At 37.4% G+C, this 25,739-nt stretch overlaps 1 protein-coding gene across 2 annotated transcripts in view; it reads left to right on the plus strand.

Annotated features, from left to right (window-relative positions):
• PCGF6 (polycomb group ring finger 6) overlaps window positions 1–25,450 on the plus strand; it is a 28,036-nt gene extending 2,586 nt beyond the window's left edge. Inside the window, exons 3-10 of one of the 2 annotated variants that reach the window (XM_054832087.1) lie at window positions 491–587; window positions 1,161–1,216; window positions 1,961–2,020; window positions 2,629–2,737; window positions 6,626–6,653; window positions 9,803–9,901; window positions 17,131–17,217; window positions 23,042–25,450. In XM_054832087.1, the coding sequence (XP_054688062.1) occupies window positions 491–587; window positions 1,161–1,216; window positions 1,961–2,020; window positions 2,629–2,737; window positions 6,626–6,653; window positions 9,803–9,901; window positions 17,131–17,217; window positions 23,042–23,098 (593 nt within the window). In that variant the 3' untranslated portion in view covers window positions 23,099–25,450. The remainder of the gene's footprint in view (window positions 1–490; window positions 588–1,160; window positions 1,217–1,960; window positions 2,021–2,628; window positions 2,738–6,625; window positions 6,654–9,802; window positions 9,902–17,130; window positions 17,218–23,041) is intronic. The other variant, XR_008577887.1, reaches the window with a different exon arrangement.
• Window positions 25,451–25,739: the final 289 nt, after the last annotated feature.

Below are 25,739 nucleotides of genomic sequence, written 5' to 3' on the forward strand. Positions count from 1 at the left end.
TGAACTGGAACTGATTCAATAGTTAGTAAGTTATTTATTCTAGATGTTTCCCCTCAATGGCTTTCCTTCCAAAATTTTAAAGTAGAAGTAAAATGCAACGAAAATTGCAGAATTATAATTTCTGGCTTTGGTTCTTGTACTGAAACTGTTAGTAGGGTGATTTTCAGCAAACCTTTTGTCTGCAGCAGTCAGTATTCTGTTGTCTTAGCTCTACTCTTGTTCTCGGTAACACAGTTACAACATTGAACACCTACCTTTGCATTGGTTGGATTAGGATTATTTGTAGGAATAATGCTAATTGAACATTCAGGAGTGCTGTATCCTGTACAGGCAGAGAGCTGCTGTTTACTTGAGTTTGAAAGTTAAAAAAACTTGCTTCAGTTTGTCTCTGACAGACTTTATTTGAGAAGTCTGGGTATAATTGCTCCTCTTGCTTAAACAGTGTGGTATAACGGATATGTGGCTTTTATGGGCTTTCTTTTCTTTACAGTTTGTAAAAGCTGCATAGTGAGACACTTCTACTATAGCAACAGATGTCCAAAATGCAATATTGTTGTACATCAGACACAGCCCCTTTATAATATCAGGTAATAAGTTCACACCATTTTTATAGGTACAATTTTTTTTCAAGTTTTGCTGCTTGCTTTTCAATGTTTTATTTTACAGACTTGTAGTGCTTTCCTATTTCAAATGAAGGAACGGTTACAAGAAATGCTGTGTTCTTTTCTTTATGTAAGCTTCATCTCAATAGTAAAGATAAAATATTCAATTTCTTGTTTTATCTACTTTATATCCTGTTCTAGGGTTTGTTACCCCCCACCCTGGGCATTTTTATGTATTTGCTCAGTGTTACAGGTGATATGAGATCTTAACTATTTGCTTTGATTTCCTTTTAGACAAAACTTTGTTGGCAGGGTATACTCACTCTGAAAACTGAGTTTTGGTTTCTCAAACTGTTCATGAATTCTTGAAGGGTAGTGCTTTTAACTTTACATGGCTGCTTCTGTCAGGACATGAATTCAGACAGATAGGGAGTTGCTGCTCTGTCATTCTTTATTTTAACAGTGTATTTGGCATCTCTGTTACAATTTAATGAAAACCATTCTGTATTGCACCAAAGATGCTTTTCTTTTTTTTTTTTTTTTTCTTCTCTTTAATAGACTGGACCGACAACTGCAAGACATAGTCTATAAATTAGTTGTCAATTTGGAGGAAAGTAAGTCCCTTTGTTTTCTATTCAGTTTTTTTAATCTCTTGATGGTAATAAAATAGAGTAATTCAAAGCCCTGTTTCTACCCTGAGCTGTTTAAAATAGTTTTGTAACACTTGGTTATAAATCTTAATGAATTAGCTGTGCCAACTGGCGTCTTCCTGGCTGCTAAATGCTATTATGGATAGCGGTATGTATCCTATCTCACGAAACATAGGTGTCACTGTATCCCAATAAACATCCAGATAATATTCTGTAGTCATACCTTGTATTTTTGTATAAGTACAGAAAATATCATTTCATCTAATAAGTTCACTTGCCTCAATTGAAAAAAGTTGCTAAGACTGATTCTCTCAAATGCTTTTATTTTTTCCTTGCTGCCACATTTATTTTTCTGATATTAGGTGTGTTCACTGTCACATGGCATTTACCTTGAATTTTGGGAGCCAGTGAATCTGCACGATCAGCCTGGGTGGACTGAGTGAAATATACACATCTAGTGGATATATAGAGACTATAGATGGTATAAAAACAGAGTCAGGACAGCCAGAAGGATACTAGTTTTTGCAGCTATTTCACTATGATTTATGGCCAGTTTCTCTTGATTTCTTCCCAGTTTTTACTAACAAACTTGTAGTCTGGGTATCTTAAGTATCCCAGCCTCATATGGAACACTCTGTGGATATTCTCAGCATCTGAAATAACATTCCAATCTGTTCTGTACTGTGTTGTTTTGTGGGTTTTTTTCAGGAGAGAAAAAACAAATGCATGACTTCTATAAAGAAAGAGGATTAGAAGTGCCCAAACCAGGTGAGCTGTAATCACTTTAGAGGACACTGTTAAGGAAATATTTACTATACCATTTATTGCTAAGGGCTTTTCTTGAAATACTAGCTCACAACTGAAAAAGATATGTAGTATTGGAAATATGGGATTCTTAGTGGTCTGATTACTGTAACTTGTCGCTGTTCTCAAATTACAAAAGTAGATGGAAATGGCAGCACTTAAATCCAGATTGTAGTTGGATTTTTTTAAAACAGATTATATTTTGCCTACAACTAGGAAATGTATATAAAATGTGTGTTAACTTTATTTTCTGGCCCTTAATAAATAATAGATGTTATAAAAGAGTAAAAATAAGAACTTCGAAGTCTGTTGACAGATGAGTGATCATTCTGATTTTTTTGGTATCACTATCAAATATATTTTTGGAGAAGTGCCATGCTGAAACTAATAAAATGCTGGTTCAGATACACAGCATGAAATGTATAAAGAGCTGATTTAGTAATTAAAAAAATAGGATGAATTGCATGGGCTCTTTTTCCTTGTGAGGTCATCTGTTTTGCTTGGCGCATGTTAGTGTCTGTGTTGCTTTTATTTCAAGTTGTGTTTGCATTTTGGCTATTTGAATATTTTAGCTGTCCCACAGCCAGTTCCAGTGAGCAGAGGAAGACCTCGAAAAGTTCTGGGCTCCGTGTTCCGGATCCCACCAGAACTTGACATCTCCATACTTCTGGAGTTCATTGGGTGAGTTGTGGGCAAATGTAGGAGCAAGTGGCTGACATGAGGGTGCTGCTTGTGTGTGTTGGACTGGTACTGGCTCTTAGTTTCATTGAATGTGCGTTTCCTCCATCTCAAATAACAGGTGGGGAAGCTGGTTTTAACTTACAGTGCAATAGTGGCAGCCAACTACGCATAACTAGATGATACAGATAATTGTGTAAGGTGTCTTCCTAAGAAAATAGCTTCCTAAAAAGCATAGTTTTAAAACTTAAGTGTTTAGTTTATTTTTAACAATGTAGTGTAGTCTCAGTAAACTGAATGATGAAATACCTGTCTCTTATGCTTCCTCAATCCCTGTAGGTGGCAGTACCAGTCATGCTGACTGTTAGGACTGCAACTACAGCCTGGGCAGCAAGAGCAGTGTTCCTGTAAATGTTATAGCTGGGGGTAATAATGTGGTCTACCGTTAAGTTTGCCTGACAGTTTCCTAGGCTTTAATGAATTACGCTGAAGCTTTTGTATCAGGAATCACCTTTAGTCATGGATGGAGAGGGGGAAATCCAGCCCAAATACTTGAGTTGTTTTCAGGAATACAGGAAGGAGAAATTGTATTGCTTTGGCCATGTGCAGTTTTATTATGTAAGTGATTGAGAGAGGGTAATTGAGAAAGGATTGAAAACTGTAGCTACTCTGATAGCACCACACAGTGCAGAACCTCATTTGTGGGGGAGAAGCAGCTTGATTTTTGCAACTCTTACGCCTCAACCTGATTGTGCCTGCTTTTGGCCTGACTTTGCCTGAACAAAATGTTCAGGGAACTCCAGTAGGTAATCATAGCAAATTATTACACAAATGATGTAAAGTCAAGCCATCAGAAATTGGGAAATTCTAGCAGCAAAGCATACCATCTCACTCTTTGTAGACATCGTGTCCTAGTCTTTTCAGATGTTATGTCCAGCATTTCCACTGTGTCTTAGTTTATTCAGAGTACAGAACAAATTTCCTCCATGTGGAAATTTTGGCCATGTACGTGGTGGTGTGTGCTTTTTTTTTTGTTGTTTATTGCCTTTTTTTTTAAGTGTTGCCCATCACATGGCTTCTTTATCTCTTTAAATGGATGAGAAGTGGGATTGCAGGAAGAAAACAGAAGATCTTCAAGCTAAACTTCTAGGGACCAATCGCTGACTGTTCTATAGTATGTCCTTGCAAAATCCACCTACTCACTTAATTTCATTGTTCGTTTTCTGTTTGCCTGACTTGCAGAAGTGCTGAATGCTCACCAGCACAGCTGAAAGCAGTGGCAGTCATGATGAAAACTGTAGTATTGAGTGTTCTGCAGACAAATCCAACCTTGGATATCCCAAATTGGGCACTTGCAGTTCTTGGTTACCTTTCAACACAATCTGTCTCAGGTTCCTCTTTTTAAACCAGGTATTATACTGCCATTCTGCTGAGTAGGATGGTATGGAACTACATTCACGTGTTGAAGACATGAGACAGGAAATCAATGCTTTTGCGTTAAGGACAGGATTGTTCTAAGTAAAGCCAAGAGCCATGTGTTTAACAGGAGAGAGGAAAGGAAAGCAAAGACATTGTATAGCTGTTCAGTGTGTGACCATTGTGTATTGTACACTTGAAACTTAATTTATAGTTTTTAATTGTACTCACAAAGGCTTTTTTCCCTTTAATGAATGTGGTATAAAACAAATGATGTAATTATTATAGAGTCCCAGTGACCTGGTGCTTAGGCATGCTTTTTACCCCATTGGGTAAAACATGATTAAAAGGATATATACAGACATAAGGTAAAAGGCTTTGACTAAAATCTCAGTAGAAGAGAGTAAATCTAATGCTATTTATCCTACATTTATCTTGGGCTAGGAATGTATATGCATTTCCTTTATTGCCTTGGCTGTGACTGTATCTCATTAAGTTAGCATCTAGATAGGAGTTTGCAGGATGCTCGTTCTGGGACCTGTGATGGGTACCGGCCACTGCTGTGCTGGCCTGGCAGGTGGCAGGGGGAGCGTGTGGAGTGAAGGGGCATAGGAGCATGCTTTTATACCAACTGCCCCATGTCTTTCTCAATTATAACTTCACTGTAAAGTGACCTTTAAAACAGGAATTAGATTTTAGTTCCAAGGATGTCCCTTTCCAGTTGGAACTCTTGGTGACTCTATAGGAAAGCTTCCTTAGATTGTCTTGACTGCAGGATTAGATACAGTTTGAACTCACTGTAGTGAAAGTACTTTGGTTTAGATCTCCACTATGAAAGTCTCCTGGTTATTTCCCCCCTCCTGTGATTCTCAGCAGGTGTGGTTTTGTTTTTTCAAAGCAAGAGGAAGATGTCGGGCAACTTAGACCTCAAAACTAGTAAACATGTATCTGTCTGTGAAACAAGATGACTTTTGAATCTGTGATGTTGTATTTTTTTTTCTGGTAGTTTTATTTCAAGCTTCCATTCCAGTGTTGACAGCAAAGCAGGTAATATTGTGCAAATACCATCTATACTATGTGAAACTGTCCACTGTGGTTTTGTTACTTATACGACAGGAAGCACAGAATGTTTCTAACAAAAAAAAAAAAAAAAAAAACAACAAAAACAAAACACACCAGATAATGGCTTAACAGCATCTACTTTGCATTGTATTTTGGTGACTCTTTTAACTTTTGATCATCTTTCATACTTTATCTGTTTAAAGGTTAATATGTTTTCCCCTTCAGTGGTCAGAATCAAAGTTTATCTTGGCAATGAGAGATTAAGAAAGCATTTTGGATAAAGAAAAAGGATTGGACCAGGCAGCAGAAATTGTTACTTTGAAAGTCTGTCTATATTGTGTCTTTAGACACAAGTCATCTGTGGCTGTGGAACCATTATCAAAGAAAAATTACAGCCATAGTGGAAAAGCTTTCCAATGTTTGTTTCGTAGTAACTTTAAATTTCATTTCAGTGGCAGAAGTTGATAATAGTTTTACTTAACTCTGTCTGATAACTGGTACGTATTTAGAGGTGGAGATACTCAATTACAGTACTTTGAAGCGCCATGCTAATGTGTGGTCTGCAAAACCAAATACATTTGTTTGCTACATCAAATGATCAGAAGTATAGTTGATTTTATAGTGATGTTTGATTTTTTTTTTTTGCCCTATCCAGTGCAGTGAAATACTGCGGTTTTTTCCTCACTCATATGCACATACTTGCTAATGCAATGCAAGAATAGTGAAATGTCGTGAATTGGGCTTAATTGAGAAATTTATACATTGCACTACAAGATGGAGGCGTAGAGTATAGATCATCAGTAGTAGATCAGACTGTGCAAACCAATGAACTCTGAAGCTAGCTGGGAATTTGGTTATTTGCCACCTTTGTGTGTATTTCACCTTTCTTAGAAACACCTGCTGCTTTCCTGAGTTCCTAGATAGCATTAGCATTCATCCTGTGATATAAATAGGCTGGAAGGCGAACAACTGGCCTAGAAAGCCTCTTCCATGGTTGGGCAGGTTCTGTCAGCAACTTCTTAGGTACTGTCTGTTAAAGTTCCAAATGCCAAGGATGAAGAAGTATGGATGTTTAAGCAGCATTAATATTACAACCTATTCCTATGAAAATGAATATTCTGTTGTATTTAAAAATGGCTTTAGGCTGTGTTGGTTTTTTTCTATTTCATGTAGACAAAACTTAAAGTCATAAATAGCTGAATTCAGCTAAGAAAAACGGAGTACCACATAAAGGGTAGGAGAAAAAGATATGTTCAGTCTAATATTATTTCATGTATTAGTTTAATGAAAGGAAGAGCCTGATATGCCAGACTACTAAATCAATAAGTCACTATTATAATTAAAGGCTTGAGGGTATTAATAACTGTTAACCTTAGCAATATTGATTGTGTTTACTCTTCTCTTGTTTTTCAGAGCTAACGAAGGCACAGGGAATTTTAAGGTGCAGATGTGATTTGAATTTTTCTCTTATGATTTACTTCAGAAATATGTATAACCTGAATGTATTTAATTTAGTTTGTTTTTCTTACACTGACTTCAGCCTGAATTTCATCAGCATAGTCATAACCAGCATCACAGAATAGGAAAAGAGTACTTCTGAGGCTACATATTAAAGTTTTGGTGGGAGAACGATATTGATGAAACTTCTCCTAGGTGATTCTAGCTTCTTATTCTTGCATCACTGTCCAAAAGGTGCACTACCGTGGCTTTTATTAGCATCCTAAACAAAGATGTAGCCATTGTGTAAAATACTGTTGTGGTTTAATCCCAGCCAGATTTGTAGTGGAAAGCTTGCATAGGTTATTCAAAGGAAGCATAGCCAGGGGTATAAAAATAGTATAGTATATTGCTATGTGCTTAAATGTATTAAAAAAAAAATTACACAAATTGTCTAGACAGCATAATACACTTACTTAGCCAGCAGAAAACTTATCCTTTTCTCTATCCCTTCCCTAACAATATTTGTTGTCTGAACGGTGGCTGTGCTGCTAAACAAGAAATAGTGTTCCCGATCCTTGCTAAAGAATATGGCTCTCCTTCCAATACAGATCTTCTTACTGAGCTACTTCAGTACAAATTCATAGGGGAACTGCACATTGTTTGCTGCCTTCATGATTTCATGTGCTGTAGTTAGAGATGATCCGTGTGTCATTCCACTATTTTGGCTAAACATTTCGAAAACAAGACTCCATTCAAGGGCAAGAAGGAGGTGTAATTTAAAATTACTCAGTATATGTTGCATTTAATCTTTCATTGCATTGGAATTGTAGGACTCAGAAGATGGAATGGCACAGAATAATAGAATGTAAGAGATGCCTAACTGATACAGTTAGCAGGAAAATTTTACTGTTGAAGAATTTGAGAAAAAAAAATGTTAGTAACTTAAATATTAATTGTCCTGATTGTACCATTTTACTAATTTCCTTCATGTTTTCAGCTGAGTTGATTTCTAATCAGTATATTTTCAGGCACAAATCTGAACTGTTAGATTTGATTGCAGTTATTCATAGTATTTTTAATAGTAATTACATTTGTCATGGCAGAGCTTAGGAGGCAATTTCAAACTTTCAAATACAGAAATAAGAATTTTCACAGAGTTGGAATATGAGTATAGTTTTGTAAAACAATCTGTAGAAAAGGAGCAATGATCCTGAAAATGTCTGCAGTCAATTTCTTCATCTGTTACACCCCCACACCTACCCAGCATTTTTTCTCCTTTTAACTTTACATTTCACACTATTTTTTTCATCTTCTTGCCCTTGTATCACCTCCAATCCTTCCTGTCTCATATTTGCCCTTCTTTCTGCTTTGTTTTTTATCCTGTTCATTTTGGGTGACATAAGAATGACTGTAAGACAGTTCAACCATTACATTAACTTACATGTTGTAATATTAAAATTTGTGTCAGACACTTCTGAAACATGCCATTCTAATGCAAGTAGTTTTGCCTTTTAAAAAAGATACGTGGCTCAGACATCATTAAGGAGTGTTTGTGATTCATGAAAGGGATTATTTTTGTGTGTGTGGTGTTTGTGGTATTGTTTTTTCCTTTTAAGCCATAAATATTCCTGCTCACTTTAATCGTAGTGTTCTGAGGACGTTGAAGATAAAAGGCTGCCCACCATTACTCACAGTGAATAGTTCTGTGCTGCAAATAATCCTATCTATAGACTAAAGTGCCACTCAGCTTATGTCTATATTCTATGTCATCTATATGAGTTTTAAGAAATACCACATTTTTTAACTGGTATTTTTCTACAGTATTTTCAGATTCCTTGCTGTATGTTAACCCTGCGTTTCACTCTCTTCTTCCTTTCTATCCTTATTTTCTTGACTACACTTTATATCTTGGTGCTTTTTTATTCCACTTCATGACCAAGAGGTTTATTCATCAACCTTCCAAATCCTCTTCCGTATCCATGTCTCACAAAACATACACTGATCTATTTTTAGCACTGCTCTGTCCTCAACTACTTGTTTATCTGTCTTATTTTTCTGAACTAGGTTTTGAACTTCATATATAAAAAGCTTTCAAACTTTTTTTTTAAGTGGGGATGGGGGAGACAGAACAGGTTACAAGGTCCATGGCCATGAACTGTGATTTATACATGCAGCAAGCATAAATTCAGCGTCATCAAGCTTGCAGCAGCATGGTTCCCTAGATCAGGTCTGACTGGCATTTCTAGCTCTTGTACATGAATAAATGAAACTACTGTTCCAAAACAACAATTATCATGGATACATATTTAAATTCATGATTGAATTCAAGAGGAGTCCATGACCCTCTGACCCTTCTTTCAAATTGGAAGAATATAATGAACCTGAATAGTAAATCACAGCTGTTCAGAAGTCAACATAAAAATCCAATTAATTGACACAAAAGGTAATCCATTTATCACACTGAATGCAGTCATCTGCTCTTCCTTTGTGCCTCTTAGCTTAGCTGCCCATATAACCAGTCAGCTGTTTAAAATTTTATCCTTAGAAGAGAAACCCATTAAAATTTTTGAAGCTGGCATAACAAATGTCTTGTCATTGCAGTCCTTGCTGTGAAAGTATTTAGAAATGATACAAAAAGAACTCAGACCAGTCTTGCCCTTGTGTTCTGCATAGTAGTATATTTTAATTGATTCTGGAATTTCATGGACTATTGATTCCAGCCCAAGCCATAATAGTTATAGAATGCTAAAGGACTTAAGCTCCTTGCATTATAAAATGACATACTTTAATTATCTGAATTGTGTTTGGTACACAAGCCTGGTTTGGAGGAAATAAGGAGACTTTAGGAAATGGCTCATGTGCTTCTTGCGCAGGGAGAAGTTCTTAAAATGCTGTGTAATACTAATTTCTATGTGGAATTAATAGCAAATACTCTCTGGTACTTCAGCAGTGAAATAGGACTAAAGTCAGTAGTTATTTAATACATATTCAGTCCTTTTCCTGTGAGGTAATCAGGAAGTACATCAGAGTAGGGTCCAAAAATTTAAGCTGTCTTCCTCTTTTATTTGGCTTTCACTTGGGTTTGGGGTTTATGATGTATGATGGCTGAAAGCATACATTGTCTTAAAGTCTTACATTTATTCGTTGCAGCCTTTGGAAAAGAAGTTTGTGCGTGTTTCAGGGGAGGCAACAATTGGACATGTGGAGAAATTCCTCAGAAGAAAAATGGATCTGGACCCTACTTGTCAGGTATGCTACTTGTAGTGGCACTTACAAGTTCATTGTGATCAATGTAACACCTGCACTTCAGACAGAACATTTCCATTGTTCATTAGAGTCTAGAAGTAATGTTAGGTTTTTAATGCAGTAAGGATTAAAAAATGAAATGTTTGAAATGTTGTGATCTGTAAGGAACAATTCTCCCAACTCATTTGCAATATGTTTCAATTTTCATTATAATACTTTATTATTTGTATAGAGTTTCTAAAGTGCCATGTAAGATTTCAGCAGATGAAATTCAAAGCTGAAAGATACTGCTGTTTCAAAGATAAAACTGAGCATATAGACAGGAAAGTGTGTGATTGTGGGAGGATATGAAGGCAGAGACTGGGGTAGGAGCTGAGTAGCAGTAAAATTTAACTGAATGTTGAAGCAAACAAGGGCTAAGAAAGAATGATACTGCAGATGTACTGTTGAAATGAAAGGTATGCATGCAAATCATAGAATCAGAATGGTTTGGGTTGGAAGGAACCTTAAACACCCTCCACTGGACCAGGTTGCCCAAAGCCCCATTCAACCTGGCCTTGAACACTTCCAGGGATGGGACATCCACAGCTCCTCTGGGCAACTTGTTCCAGTGCCTCACCACCCTCGTAGAGAAGAGTTTCTTCTTAATATCTAATCTAAGTCTCCCCTCCTTCAGTTTAAGGCCATTACCCCTTGTCCTGTCACTCCCTGCCCTTGTAAAACAGTCCCCCTCCAGCTTTCTTGTAGGCCCCTTCAAGTGCTAGAAGGTGCTAGAAGGTCTCCCTGGAGCCTTCTCTTCTCCAGGCTGAACAACCCCAACTCTCTCAGCCTGTCCTCATAGGAGAGGTGGTCCAGCCCTGTGGTTGTCTTTGTGGCCCTCTCTGGACTCACTCCAACAAGTCCATGTCCTTTTTATGTTGGGAGCCCCAGAGCTGGATGCAGTACTCTAGGTGGGGTCTCACAAGAGCATGTGCGTCCAAATAAGAATTCAAAGGAGCAAAATATGGTACAAAAGAATTTAACTTCATATTTCTCAACCATTTTGATAGAAATTGCATGTCAAAACTAGTTTTCAATTCTTCAATATATTTTAGCAACCAGTCAGTTGAGAAGGTGCAGGAGTTCCTTAACGTGTAAACAATTCTTAAAGCTGTCAGTTATTGGTAAATCAAGCTGATACTGAAGTGCGTAGGCAAATGGAAGTTAAGTGCTGGCTTTGGAGTTAAGGCTGTGTTTTCATACAGCAGTAGCTGTCTGAGACAATACAGCTTGACTATGTGCCTCAGTAATGAGTATCTATTCATGCTGCTTAACTTTTCAGTGGTGACAAGGCAAATCAGATATAAATTATTCATCATTCTGAGAAAGTAATGTATTTTCATTTGCTGGTTTCCTCTCAGGGGAGAGTCTCTGTAGCTTTCAGGTGGTGGTGACTTGATATTCTGAACAAATAAAAGTATCCTCAAAATGAGGCTACAGAAACTTCTTGCATTAGTTGTTTATTTGAGGGGAAGGAATTGTTATGTTTGGTTGGATTTTCTTTAGTATATCAGAATCTCAATTTTCAGGAACACTGAGCATCCGTAATGGAAACTGCAGTTACCTATCTTTCAAAATCAAGCTAGGCCTGTGTGTTGGATATCTTTCAGATTTTGCAATCTTGCGATCATCTAATAGAGATAACATGAGAATTTTTCCCCTGTTAATTACTTTCTGCTTGGATTTCACCAGACAGGATATGATCCACTGCTGGGGGTAACTGTTACTGTGTCTCAAAAGCTGGTGGTTTCATAGACTTTCTTTCTCAAGAAGTTGCTTGAGTCACTTTTGTCTCTACTATTATCCAGTTTGCCATTCTGGAGCAAGGCACAGTCATTGGCTATTTCTCATTTTGCCTCTTCTGTGCAAGCCCTGCCCATCTGGAAGAAATGGTAGATCTGCTTGCTTCTACGGTCAGATCCTTTGGCTGCTTTTTTCCCCCTCTTAACTGGTCTGTTCCCATTATTTTTCAGTGAGTATTTTTTTGATCACTGGAAACCTGTAGTCAATTTTCATGCCAAAACAAGCCTTGACTGATTTCTTGAGGATATTCAGGCTTATTTTAAAAAGATTAGGGAATTAGGGAAATGAAGCAGGAAGTATTTTTCCTGTCTGGTTTCCTATTGATCATTTCTTTGTCATACGGGGACTTAAAGGATTGTGTGTACTGAGCTGTCAGCTCCTCATTGTAGTATGCAGAACTGAAGCTGGTGGTTCATTGGTAAACATGCAGAATGTGAAAGAGATGTCGGATATGTCATTGAAGATTAATAAGCATAATAAGTTATGTCTTACTTCAACTTCCCCAGATGGATAATAAGACGAACTGTAAAACAAAATTAGGGAGAAACTGAATATAAATTAGCACAGGCAGAATAATTTAGGGAAATATGTTGCAAACCATATGTGCAAAAAATATAAATGTAAAGGGTGCTTGGCTGCTTTTTTAGTTTGCTGTAGAAATTTGGAAGAGAGTTGAGGACTGCAGTGGTTCATTTCCCCAAAGTATGTTAAAGAAGAAATGGATACTAACTTAGTACAACAAGATTTTCTTTTTAATATTACTTCTTTAATCTTGATTTCTATCTCTCTCCAGTTCTTCATTACCTAAAATAATCGCTTTTTATATATAACGTCATGAGTTTTGTGCACTTGGAACTGGGGTCCAAAACTAGATTCTGTTGGAAAGCTAGGAAATTTCTTTCAGAAACACACATTTCAGGCACTATTGAGCTAAAATGCACTGCATTCGCAGTATTTTTTCCCATGTTTATCTACAGAAAACTTAATGCCAATGTTGAATTATGCCTTACGTGGGTCTTGAAAAGATTTGAGTGTAAGGAGGGCACAGAGTCTTTGCTCCTTTCTTTCCTCAGTATATCAACAGCATTCTTGCTTTCATTGTTGAAATGTTGTCATGGTTTTGCCTCAGCTGGCAGCCAAGCACCACACAGCTGTTTGCTCCCTGCCCAGTGGGATGGGGGAAAGAATTGGAGGAGTGAAAGTGAGAAAACTTGTGGGTTGAGGTAAAGACAGTTTAATAAGTAAAGCAAAAAACAACACAAGGAAGCAAAGCAAAACAAGAAATTCATTCCCCACTTCCCATGGGCAGGCAGGTGTTCAGCCATCTCCAGGAAAGCAGGGCTCCATCATGTGTAACGGGTGTTTTGGAAGACAAATGCCATTACTCTGAAAGTCACCCCCTCTTCCTTCTTTTTCCCCCAGCTTTATATGCTGAGCATGATGTCATATGGTATGGCATATCCCTTTGGTCAGTTGGGGTCAGCTGTCCCAGCTGTGTCCCCTCCTAACTCCTTGTGCACCCCCAGCTACTCACTAGTGGAGTGAGAAGCAGAAATGGCCTTGGCTCTGTGTAAGCACTGCTCAGCAGTAACAAAAACATCCCTGTGTTATCAACACTGATTTCAGCACAAATCCAACGCATAGCCCCATACCAGCTACTATGAAGAAAATTAACTCTATCCCAGCACAAATGTCTAGTAAGCATGCTAGGTGTGGTTATTTTGAGAATGCAGTCAGCTCCTACTGAATATCAGCTTAGTCTGACAGGATGCAAACATATTATTTGAGAATGTTTTACTTGTTCCCTGTTACAGCCAATTCAGTGACCCAGTGACAGAAAGTATGTTATTCATTCTTCTGAACTACTGACTGTACTTTGAGCTCTTGGACTTAATTTGTTCATGTGGAATATTAGCTAATATTTGCCCTTCTTCATTGACCTGCACAAGTGGACTGGATTGAGGTTAATGAAAATGTGAAATAAGCCATCTGACTCATATGTGTCAGTATATTTAAAAGGTTAAAATGCTTTTTTGAAGCCACAGCCTTTTTTCTTTTTTCCTAGTCTGAGACCTCAAATTATTTTCAGACTTATGTATTCGAGTTTGCAAATGGTTTATGATTTAAATTTCCTAATTTATCTGAAAGGTTAAGACTTCATTTATTTTTATCTACCACTTTTTTGATCTCTATGCTTCAGGCAGCAATTGATTTTCTGTATGTGTTTATATATATTTCTAATTACAAAGTCTCTCTTGAATGTTCTTGCTGGAATTTGTTGCAGGGGTGAAAATAATTGAGCAACTGGAATTGCTAGTAGTAACTAAGCTAACATCTAATTTGAGCTACATACGGCTATGGTGTTTGGAATCCATTAGGTACTCGGCTTCAACATTTGATGCACATCTGTATAGTTTGTGATCTGCTGGAGAGTGGGGAGAAAATGAGTTTTCTTTAAAGCGTTATTTCCTTTGAGGTCATCTTGCAGCAACATTATCCCTTCCTGCTATTCCTTCTTGTGAGGACAAGAGAGAGACTGTTGAAAGACTTGCAGCTCAGTTGCTTTGAATGCATTAATATAGCTTATGGTATGAAAATGTTTCACAATCAGATGTGTGTTCCTGAAAGTGTGCGTAAACTGCAGCCTGGGGAAAGATTGGAAGAAAGTCTGTGCTCATGCTGTGCAGTTGTTGATGCAGTTTCTTTGTGCCAGTCTTAGACCCTGAATAGAAGTATCTAGTAGCTTTGAAAAGTAAATAGCAGCTAGAGGAAATGGAAAGCTTTGCCAGCTTTTTGCATAACTAGCCCAAGTACTCATGTCAATTTCTAAAACTTTGTGTTTTCCTTGTCCTTCCCTGGATAGTATGGCTTGGCATAGAAACTGTTGATTGAGGTCTACTGCCTTCTGGGCCAAATTCCCCTTTGGGGTGAATCTTATGTGGGATGTCTCTTACATGAAAGTTTTCCATTTTTATCTCTGTCTTACTTGGTGAGTACTAATTTATAACTGTCTGTTATCATGGCTTTTAGAGAAATAGCTCTAATAGCAGACATGCCACCTAATGAAAATAAATGGCATAATGGAAAGGCTACTTTATTTTAATAAGAATTTTAACAGAAGTGACTGAGTATTTGGCAGCTGCATCTTCATGTTTCCTTTCAGCAAAAGGTCAAACTACATTTACTGCTGATTCATTAGCTATCAGTACTAGCTGGCTTCAAGTTTGCCAGTCACTTGAAATTGTAGTAAATTCATAGCACTTGTGTTGCTGGTACCTCTTTTGTAATAGAATATATTCATTCCTGTATGTCACAGAGATTCCTCTGAGATACACTTCAACTGATTTATTCAGCTTTATTCTCTTGTCCTTATAGAATGAATCCTAGCATAACAATTAGCAAGCAGAAATTCAGGCTTTGGTGCTGGAATGAGGAGGTTAGGCATTTGGTATTCAGAGCACTCTAATACGGTAAATGTGAAAAACTCTTCTCGGTTTATTAGAAGACACTGGATCTTTAATGAATATCATTTGAAACTGGAGAAGCAGGATCGACAGTGGGATATTTTCAAACAAGCATTCTGATTCTATTTTGAAAGATTGTCAGCAGTTGTCACTATGTTTGCATCCTATATTGGGCAAATAGATTAGATTTTCTGTAGAATATATAAAATACATGTTTCAGTAGGAGCAGGGTTGAGTTTTCAGTGCCTCATAGTGTAAAAATCATAAAAGTAAGCTTATAAAGCAAAAGTAATTAAACTCATATCATTAGAAAGCAAAGCAGACATGTCTGTCTTCCTGTAGTAATAACTAGAGGCTAGAATGAATGGGAAACAGCAGAAATAACTGTCACCAGCTTTCAAAAAGAAAAAAAATATATTTCAGGTTCTGTGGTAAATACATCAAATGTTGATGTTAAATATAGACACATGTACGGACATATATGGATCAATATCAATATTTAATGTTATGTCCAGATTAGTTTTTACTTGCTGGTTTCCTCCTAGAAGCTAAAAGCAGAAGTAATAGTAGGCAATTTACATCTTCTGCACATTAAGATTCAGCCTAACATAAACAGAGTATTCCATATCATTCTCATACTATACAAATGGTGAAGAAAATTTGCCCTTTTTGAGCCTTTAAGGGGTTGAATTCCTATGTTCCTGATTCACAGAACAACATGGTCTACCAGCATGAGGCATAAATCATCCTGAATCTTTTCATGAAGAACAGGAGAGAGAGAGTGGGTCTGCATACAGAAGAGCATAAATCCAGGGGAAACAAATAGCTGAAGCACAGAGTGCATCCTATAGTGGAAAGTCACCGTATGAGAGAATACGTAATGATATTGCAGTATGCTCCCTGACTACTGCAGTGGCAAAGCTTATACGTTTTCCTTGCAGAAAGCTGTGGGACAGTTCATTGTCAGTGCTCTTAACTTTAATTTTGAGGTTTCTTCATTGTAATTCATAGATGAGAGCCCTCTCATTTCCATATCTAGAAATTGCTCATAAGGAAAATGTAACCACAGTACAGTTGAGAAACAGTGCTGTGTTAGCTGCTCTAATTTGGAATGCTAGAGACTGGATTTACATTATACACAATAAATTCATAGTAACTTTATAAAGAAGCTTATTTTTCTTAGTCAAGGCAAAGAATTCAGAATACCTTATTATGATATTTTTTTTCCAAAAAAATTACTGGTTTTGTGGGCAGTTACTTAACAAAAATGCCTCCTCTAATATTGCAGACATCATTGACATAGTTTAGCTGCAGTAGAGAACGCTGCTTAGAATTGCTGACTATGCCCTTGACTTGCATCACGGAAGTATTGATTGCATTTTGAAGGAGGACCCTGTGAAGTAATTGCTGACAGTGGTGTACAGTGAGCTGTTCTTTTCTATTAAAACACTTCTTCCAAACAGTCGTGTTAAGCAGACTTATTCACGTATTTTCTCACTCAAGATAAGAATGAGGGTGGCAATGGCTCATTTTTTCAGTGTCACAGACCACTTGCCCTCTTTTGCAACTGATGAATGACTCTGGATGTTTGTGGGATTGTTTTAATATGTGATCTAATTTCCCATTAAATTCATCACAGCTATTAATAAACAGCTTTTTTCAGTGGATGCACCAAACTGGGAGCGAAACAATAAACTGTCCTCTCTGTTCCAGAAGTGAGCTCCATGTCAGGGGCATGGGGTGAGAGGCATTAGGGCAGTGCAGTAGTGCTGTGCATGCAAAATGCATTTGGACAGCAGAGGTAAAGATGGCTTTAGTTTCTAACATGCTGGAATTGAACTCTTCTAATCAAATTTCAAGGGCTTAAATACTGTTTTGCTAGTCCAAAAGTAGATTGAACTTGACCATATTTGTGCTCTTTCACAGGTAGACATAATATGTGGTGATCACCTGCTAGAACACTACCAGACACTGAGGGAAATTCGTCAAGCCATAGGAGAGAGTGCAGTACAGGTACGTGTGGCAGGTGGGCCTTTGTTCTAGGTTTTCTGTTTTAAAATAGAAAACTTCTTTCTTAAGCTATCAGCTAGCACCAGCTTGTCTGAAGAAGTTGCTTAAACAAAAATCTCTCCAGCTTATACAAAATGGTTTTTATATTGTAAATAGAGTTAAGAAGTATATCATGTGCTAAGAGTGTTCTTGATGGTTTAATGATGTTCTGGATATGACGTTTTTGTGTTATGTTGGGTTTTTTCTATTATGAAGCAACCTGCTATCTTATCAATGATAAACTATACCAGCCTTTCTTTCAATTAACATTCCTTGTTTTCCTCTCTGGTGATTGCATCTCTGCAAGAAATAAAAGGACTGAAGCATCCCAAGTTTAGGCTAGCCTTGTGACTGTGTAAGGGGAATAAACTTGCTCATAACAGCACAAACCAGTAATGAATGCAATTAATATGTTTAATGCATATTATACCAGCCCTGGTCACAGCATGACTGTATAGACAACTTTCTTGTTGATAACTTACTGTCTTAAGCGCTGCTGGCTCTGCAAATAAGAAAGATTCCCAAGAAAATTAAAAAAAATACTTTTCAAGCATAGTTATAATTGGAAGGGTCAAACCATTTTAAAAGTGCAGCAAAAACAATGAAGTAGTCTGCCCAAAGCGTAGTAAGACACATGTAAAATTGTGATGTATGGTAACCTGTATATTAATCTAAACTTGGAAGTCTGAAAAGTTAATGTTTGATCTTATGCAATGGCAAGAAATAGGATTTAGATTGGTATTTTATTTGGAAAGCAATCTAAGCAGATGGCAGGGAAAAAGGCTAAAATAGTAGCAAAATCGGTTTTCTTCTTGTGTGTACACGTGCACAGTCTTTTACATTTAAATTTCCTGCTGAGCCCTTTCATGCTACAAGAGGGCTTCTGTGTCAGGGGCAAGAAGCGGAAAGCTGATTTCAAGGTATCTTGGACATTGCATCACCTGTACCTGATCTGAGTAACTAGGAGGGATTCCACAGTCAGGGCAGATATAATGTGGCTCATGCTGCGGTGTTGGCAGAGATTAAAAATGTTTGAGGCTTGTGGTGTGTACCTCAGTTTCTGCAGTCAAAGGGAATAAATGCTGTACTTGATGCCTTAGCTGTTTATATAATAATATGAAGAAAATGTAACTAAACCTGCTTTGGGGAGCTGGTGATAGAAGCCAGGAGGAAGCAGCACTGGTAACAAACTTGCTTCTAATGTAATGAATTCATTGTAAGTAAATACAGCAATTGACACGTGGTGATGGAAGTGCCCTCTACTAAAAGCTGCAGTAAATAGCAGGGGGATGATTTATTTCTCAGTCCATGGGTATAGTCAAATGTACATGCTTTTAGTCTTCATCTTAGCACAAAAGCTTTTAATGTATGAAAAATGCTCTTGGGGAAGCACTTTAAGGAAAAACGCATCGGTTTCATTTCTTGTCAGAAATGGGTCTGCCTATTTGAAGTTCAGTGTCTTTCATTTCATGTCAGAATTGGGTCTGCCTGATTTGATGTTTAGTAGCTAAGTACCAGTCAGCAGCTCCACAAAGAGAACGATTGTCTCGGAATGCGTTCTCTAGTGATGTTTCAAGTCTCATTATTACAAAATCAGTATCCTAGTGATGAATTCTCACAAGCCTGCTGTGTTGGGCAAACAGAAAAAGATCTTTGCTTTTTGTTAAGTCTTGTGCTTTCATAGGCGCTTTTGCCAGGGAATTTGAAAGATCAGGTTCATCCTTCATTTTTCTTCATTTCATTACAAAACCTCTTGGGATGCCAAATAGTTACAGTAGGAATGGTGCAAATAAACTACAGTTGCTTCTTTTTTGATATTGAAGTAGCTGTGACATTTTCATGTTTTATAGTGTCACATTATATTATTTTGCAGAAATCAAGAGGATGCATTTCTAGGATTAAAAAACCTTGGAAAATATTTTTAGATAATTATCGGGGCGGGGGGGGGGATGAATAGGTCAAGTCTAAAAATGGTAAGGGTTGTTTCTTTTTCACCAAGACCTGAAATTCAATGAGGGGCATGATTGTTCTGGCCCAGTGAGACTACAACTATAGAAGAACAATCGATGGATTTTACATTAAGCTCCAAGGGCATCTTGTGCCATCATAACCTCCCAGCCTTTCCAAACCAGTGTTGGACCTTGGAATGCCCCTAACAGCTCTCACTAGGATGCTGAAACGCTCTTCAAAACTGCTGTTGTCATTTACCAGCTTCTGAGATTCATTGTAGATGTTTCATACTAAGAAAACAGCTTCAGTAGCTACTTAGGCAATACAAAGTCATTTAAAGGAATAAACTTTTTTTTTCTATTTAGATGAGTACAGTCATTGTTAGAGGAGAAAAATAACTGCTCTTCTGAATCGCATTTTTCACTTGCAAGTTCATTCATGTCAGCAGTTACTCTTTTTGCTGAGAAAAGTGATTTAAAAAATGCGGATAAGTTTCTCTTTGCCAAAGGCATTAATTTTAATATGCATTCTGTGGCAGCAATTACATTGGAAGTTCCTTCCAATGCAATGCAGCATAACATACGTTGTATGTGATTTATTTTTCTGGGCCATGATCACCCTAACTTTTTAGGGGCTTTTACTCCTTCTGAAGGGTTCTTAAATGCTCAAGATTATTTTGTGAAGACTTTGGGTGTTGGGTTGGGTTTTTTTCCTACTAAGTAACTGTGTAGTGTTGCCTTAGAGCCTCAGTAAATTAAAGTCTCCTGTAGGTGCAAACTAACAGGGTTTTAGCTGTTCTGAATAACTATGTGCCTTTCCAACAAGTGCGGGGAGATCAAATATGATATGATGGTAAAATAAATATTCCTGATACTGGCCCCATAGTAACCTGTTTGGGTTGTTTAAAGTGGAGTAAATAGGCAACTAATTTTAGTGGTTGAATGTAAACAATTAACATATTAGTTTGAGTAGTTGATAGAAGGCTAAAAAAAGTTTTGGGAAAAAATCTTGTCTAATCTTGTAGATCTCAAGATATTTTAACATTTCTGAAATTGGGTGGTTGAATCTTTTTAATTAGCTGGAAATACAATTTCTAGCTAATTTGTCTAGGGCAAAAACATAAAAAAATTTCTGCACAGAATTTATAAAAATTAAGAAAAGCTGCTTCTTTTTATAAAACAGTGTAAAACCAATTTTGTTAGCAGACATTGAGATCTGCCTATAACTAAGACCGATCAAGTAGCTGAGGAAGGAAGCTTATTAACTATATAGGACTATAATTTCTTCCCTGTATTACCTTCCTCCCCTCTGCTGCACAAATGCAACATGATCTAAGCTGCTAGTTATTTTCACTTGTCTGAAACTGGCCTTCTCAGAGCTCTGCATCACTGATGGCCATAATGAGCTCACCCGTGGGAAAAGCTAAAAAGAGAACCTTCCTTTATATCCCTGGCCCTTGGCCAGGAGGTGTTGCAGATTATAATGCTCTCTTTGTAGCGCTCACCTTTTTGTAACCGAATGCCATTGTATTTTTTTGGTCTCTCCTGAACTAGGCAGTAAGAGCTGTGATATAATTTAATTACTGTGACCATGTTGCACACATCTGCTGTAGAAGTGGTTTACTCTTTGCTGTGGGGATGTTGAATTTGGAAAGTGGGGCGCTTTCTGTTGCTGCTGCTCTTAAAATGTGAAAAGGTCTATATACTATGATCTTTCTGTCTGTCAGTTACACTCTAAAGTTTATAGTTGGGTGTAACAGGTGGGATCCTTTCCTGTTTTGTTTTGGGTTGTTTTTTTTTTTAGGTCAGGTTCACAAACATATGATCAAGAACACTGGAGACTTGTACTATAAGAAGGGATTGTATTTCATATTGCTTTTCTTTTGGGCGCGTCTGAGTTAGCCTGATTTGAGATTTTTAGTAAGCAGTGAGAGCTCATTCTCTGTTTGGATTTCCTTTTAAGAACTGTATCTAGAGAAAGCAGCTGCACATATATAGAAATGTCTGATACTTAAAAAGTGAATAATTACAGAGTAAGCAGTGCCATTACTGGGTTCACTTTCAGCTTGTTTTTGTACAGAGGGAATTGCAGTGGTTTTGGCCTTTGGTTTAACAGGGATATTTCCTATGTAGATAGATAATTCATTTAAAAGTCCTACTGCCAACTGTACCATTTAAAAACTCATTCAACAAAGAATAGATTGTAGCATTTTCTTCTTGCATAAATACTTTAAGAAACTGCCATAGAGGAAAAACTGGTTTTGACCACAGTTATAAAAAAAAAAAAAAAGAAGCTTGAGCGTGTCTAATTTTCTCTGTTGAAGTAGCTAACAGGCACTAGGAGTAAGAATACCTTTGTGAAGATGTAACAACATACTATGTGCCAAGAGGTTCATAAGTAACTTCATATTACCTGTTCTGCCTAACAAGGAGTGAGGGACAGTCAGGATCCTATCTTCATATTGCAATGTAGTCATCTCATTTTACACTAGGCACTGAGTGAGTTAAAGCTCCTGTCTCCTCCTGTATCCTTTTAGGAGTTAGCAATGGATTTCTGATTACTAACAAGATGAGAAGATGAAGGAAAGCTAGTGAGCTGGCACTAACACCACAGGAATAAAACAGATTTTTTTCATTCTTGTCCATTGAAGTTAAGGTTGATTTGGCATCTAACCTACACTAGGCCCTCATTTGTAATTGTAAGCATCCTTTAAATGAAAGCAAAGTTGCATGAGACTCACGGAGCAGATTTGCTGTTGCTCTGAAGCTGTTTGTATCACCTGTGGCTGTAGTTAGGGAAGGTGTATATTTCCTGTAGCCTGAACATAGTCTTTTCTATAGGTGTTTTAATGTGCTTTCTTTTCCAACATGACCTTTCTGGTTGGTTTTGACAGTTCTTATAAAAGAATACTTTGATCCACTTAGTGCCCACATTTTAATCCCTTTTTTCTGGATCTTCGGTCTTGATCTTATGACTGACGTCACCATGTCCAGTGATGCAAAGCATTTGGATTTGATTTCCCTTAGATTTGGCTTGTGGATGCCAGAAGTCTGTAGATTCAAAAGCAACAGACCAAGTTCATAGAAGAATAGTCATCAGAAGACACTTGATACAAAGCTACTTAAACTTAGGGCTCAGGAACTTCCTGAGAAAGGCTTTTGAAATTGGAAAAGTCTATAGGGAGGTAGCGTACTTGCCCTTTTCATCTATTTTTATCTAAGCTTTCACCATGGGGCTAGGTAGCCCTTTGATCTGCCCTGATATGGCCATTCTTAGGACCTTACATTTAAATTTTTTTTTTAATTTGCTCCTCTTTTGGTGCCCTCTTTTCCTGACTTAGAATATTAATTCCTCTTTAAGTAAATGACAAAATCTGTAGTCAGAAGCAGAGTTTCAGGTCTTACTAAATTAGCATGTTGGCTAAATTGATCAAAGTATTGCCATTGCAATGTGTTCTCCTTTGTTATGAAACTGTTTTCTTTCACCATCACATTCCACTTTTTTCTCTTGAAAATAACACACTGCACTTTGTGTTTCCAGAACAGTAGCTTTGTTTCCAGTGGCACCATTTAGCTGCCAGACAAAGTTAAAGAAACTAATGTAGAAGAGAGAGTAAAATAATTATGCACAGCAGCAATTAGGGTGATTTTCTGCTGAAAGAGCTTTGTGGCACTAGAGGCAAAACGAGGCTATTTTTCTAATAAGAGGTCATCTTCCAGACAGAACATAGAGGTGTTGATAGGCACTGTCTGAAAAGAATTCCCAAGGGGAAAAAAAAGAGTATGTCATGGAGAAAGTGAAGTGGTATGACGATACAGTTTCTTTCTCTTCTCTCTAGGATGGTTTACTTGTACTGCACTACGGCCTGGTAGTATCTCCGCTAACTGCAACTTAAAGATTGCTAGAATATCAGAAGGCAAAAGAATCTGAAGTCATCAAGCTTCTTCACTGCTGTTTTTCACCAAAGAAGGCCATTGTATTTCCTGTGACAGGAAGCAACTAAAAGGAACCACCACGAACTGCTGTATGCTTGTAATTTAACGTCTGACTTTACCACTGTAAAAAATTACAGCTTCTGTACGTACAGCTATACATGTCGCTATGCTTTGTGTTACAAATTACTGTCTTCAAATTCCACTCAGCTCAGGGAATTTAAATGCTCAGAGTAGCTGCATTTTTTTACTTTCTAAAACCACACGATCTCATGGGGTCAACAGCCTTTTTTCTCCCCTCTAAGTGATGAGATATTGCTTACTCTCTAAGTGTCTAGCTAGAACAGTGCTCTCAGGGATGATCTTCAGTGGGCAGTATAACTTATTCTGGGGAGGAGACAGTCATTTGCCTAAAAAAATGTGTAATGGGATCATCTGTCTTTGGATGTTATTTGGGGAGAGGAAGGGAACTTTAGAAATGCAGACCAAAATACGTAGAAAATGACACACCGTAAGCGTTGTTTTTTGAGAAGTAGCATTAAATTTAGTTGTTTTTCTTGAAGAAAGACAATTTCGTTTGCACTGGACATATATTTGCTGGTAGTTTGGCTTATACCAAATGGTGGATCATGCATCTCTAATCTTAATGGAGGTGATCTGGCTGTAAGCTGGTTAAACTATGCATGAAAAAAACCCAAGTAGCACCTCTTTACCTGCTTGCTGTATGTAAAATAATCACTGTCAGCGTGATTCTGCTGTCATGTAAAATCTGTTAACTGACTCGACTGGCAGGAACATAAAGCCTTTCACTTTAGCACATGTTTTTCTAGCAGCAGTGGAAATGGTAGTTTTTCCCACTCCTTCTAATATGTATTAGTGCATTGTAGGGGAGACCAGGGCTGAGTAATGTAATACTTGCCTGTTACTACCAGATTCACAGAGGACATTAGGTAACTTTAACACATTAAACTACTAGGTTTGTGACAACTGTAACACTTCAAATTCTATTCTGCTTAACAATTCCGTGGTTTCTTGTGCAGCATTAAGGACCAGAGCTTTGTGTGTTACGGTTTTGCTGCATACTAGGTCATCGATGTGGGGATTCATGAAAGCTGTGGTTACACACCAGGTTCTCTCCCTTCCCTGTAGTCAGCATAGGGAAAGGGAGAAGGTTCCTTTGTAAGGTGTTTCAGGGCACCCAAGGTAGCTCAAATGCTTGCTGGCTGTCAGCTGAAGAGGACTGGCATCCTTTGTCTAAAGAAAGTTTTCATGAATCCTTCCTCAGGTCTTCACAATAAGTGTTTGGTTTTGTCTGTGAAGATGACACCATAAGAAAAAAAAAAAGTTTTGTTTGAAGTAATTCTTGTGATGCTTCTAAAAAAGTAACAAAAACATTTCTAGCTACAAATTCCTATTTTACCTTTAAAGTTTGTATAAAAGTAGTGTTTAAAATGCAGCAGAAAATAAGATTATTTTGTAAACACTTTGTGAGTTGTGTTGATAAGAGATTATATATTGTAACAGTAAAATAAACTTTATTTTAGCCAATTTAAAATTGAGCTCTCGTATTTCCATGCCATGCTCCCTATGTCAGCCTCAAAATTATAGCAGTTAATATTGAAACTGCTGGATGTGCTCTGGGGTTATTAGAGTGACAAATGTTAATTAGGTGGTTGAATGGTGAAGGGTAGTTTAATGCCAGAATCTCCACTGGAGCTAACTGCAGCATTGTTAGCTGAAAGAATGTGGAATTTCTGGGACTCTCATTTCAATGAGGATTTCAGTGAGAAATAGTTCAGTGCTGATGTTAAGATGATTTTTCAACACAGGTACAGGAGAAGTAAACCTATGTATTTACAGGACCCCTTTTTTCCTCAATACCTGCATCTTTTTGTCAAAGCCACCTCTAGATTATTTTCATTCATGCTTATGGCTGTTGTTACCAAGTCTGCTGTGAACCAGATCTTCCTCTGCCTCTCTGATCATCCTGGCTTTATACAAGCCAGCTGGCTTGTATACTTTGTACTGCCGCTTCATCTTTCATTATCTCTCATGGGATTTTTTTCTATGTATAGTTCTAGACTTTAAAAAAAAAAAAAGTCAGCAGTATGGTCACATTTTACGTTGCAAATTCTCCCCTAATCCAGGCTTGAACTACATGTCTATGGAAGGGCTTATCTGCAGTTTAACAGTTATATAGAAGCTGATAGTTAATTTGAATTAATGTCATTCTAGGATACTGCTGACTTGTATAGCCTCAAGATGACACTACTGCCACTGGCTGTGCTGTCAGTGTCAGTTTGTTGGTTTGTTTTTTTTTAAAAAAAAAAAAAAGGGCTTCTGATATCTTTAGAGAGGTTCTCTGTAGGGTAAATCACATCAGCTAAAATGCAGAAGGCCAAAACTTCTTACTTCGTTCTTTCAGTGGCTTAATGAGGAGGATTGAAGATCTATTGCCTGTGATATTTTGGTATGAATGCTTAGTGACCTCTTATTTCTCATTTCTCCGCTTCTCCCTTTATTTCTTCCTCACCTGCCTTCAAAAAGCATATTCTTAGCTTAGATTTCCTGGCTGAACCTCCTGCTTGCTTTCACCGTAAAGCA

This window comes from Grus americana, chromosome 7 (assembly GCF_028858705.1).
Source record: "Grus americana isolate bGruAme1 chromosome 7, bGruAme1.mat, whole genome shotgun sequence".
Taxonomy (NCBI): domain Eukaryota; kingdom Metazoa; phylum Chordata; class Aves; order Gruiformes; family Gruidae; genus Grus; species Grus americana.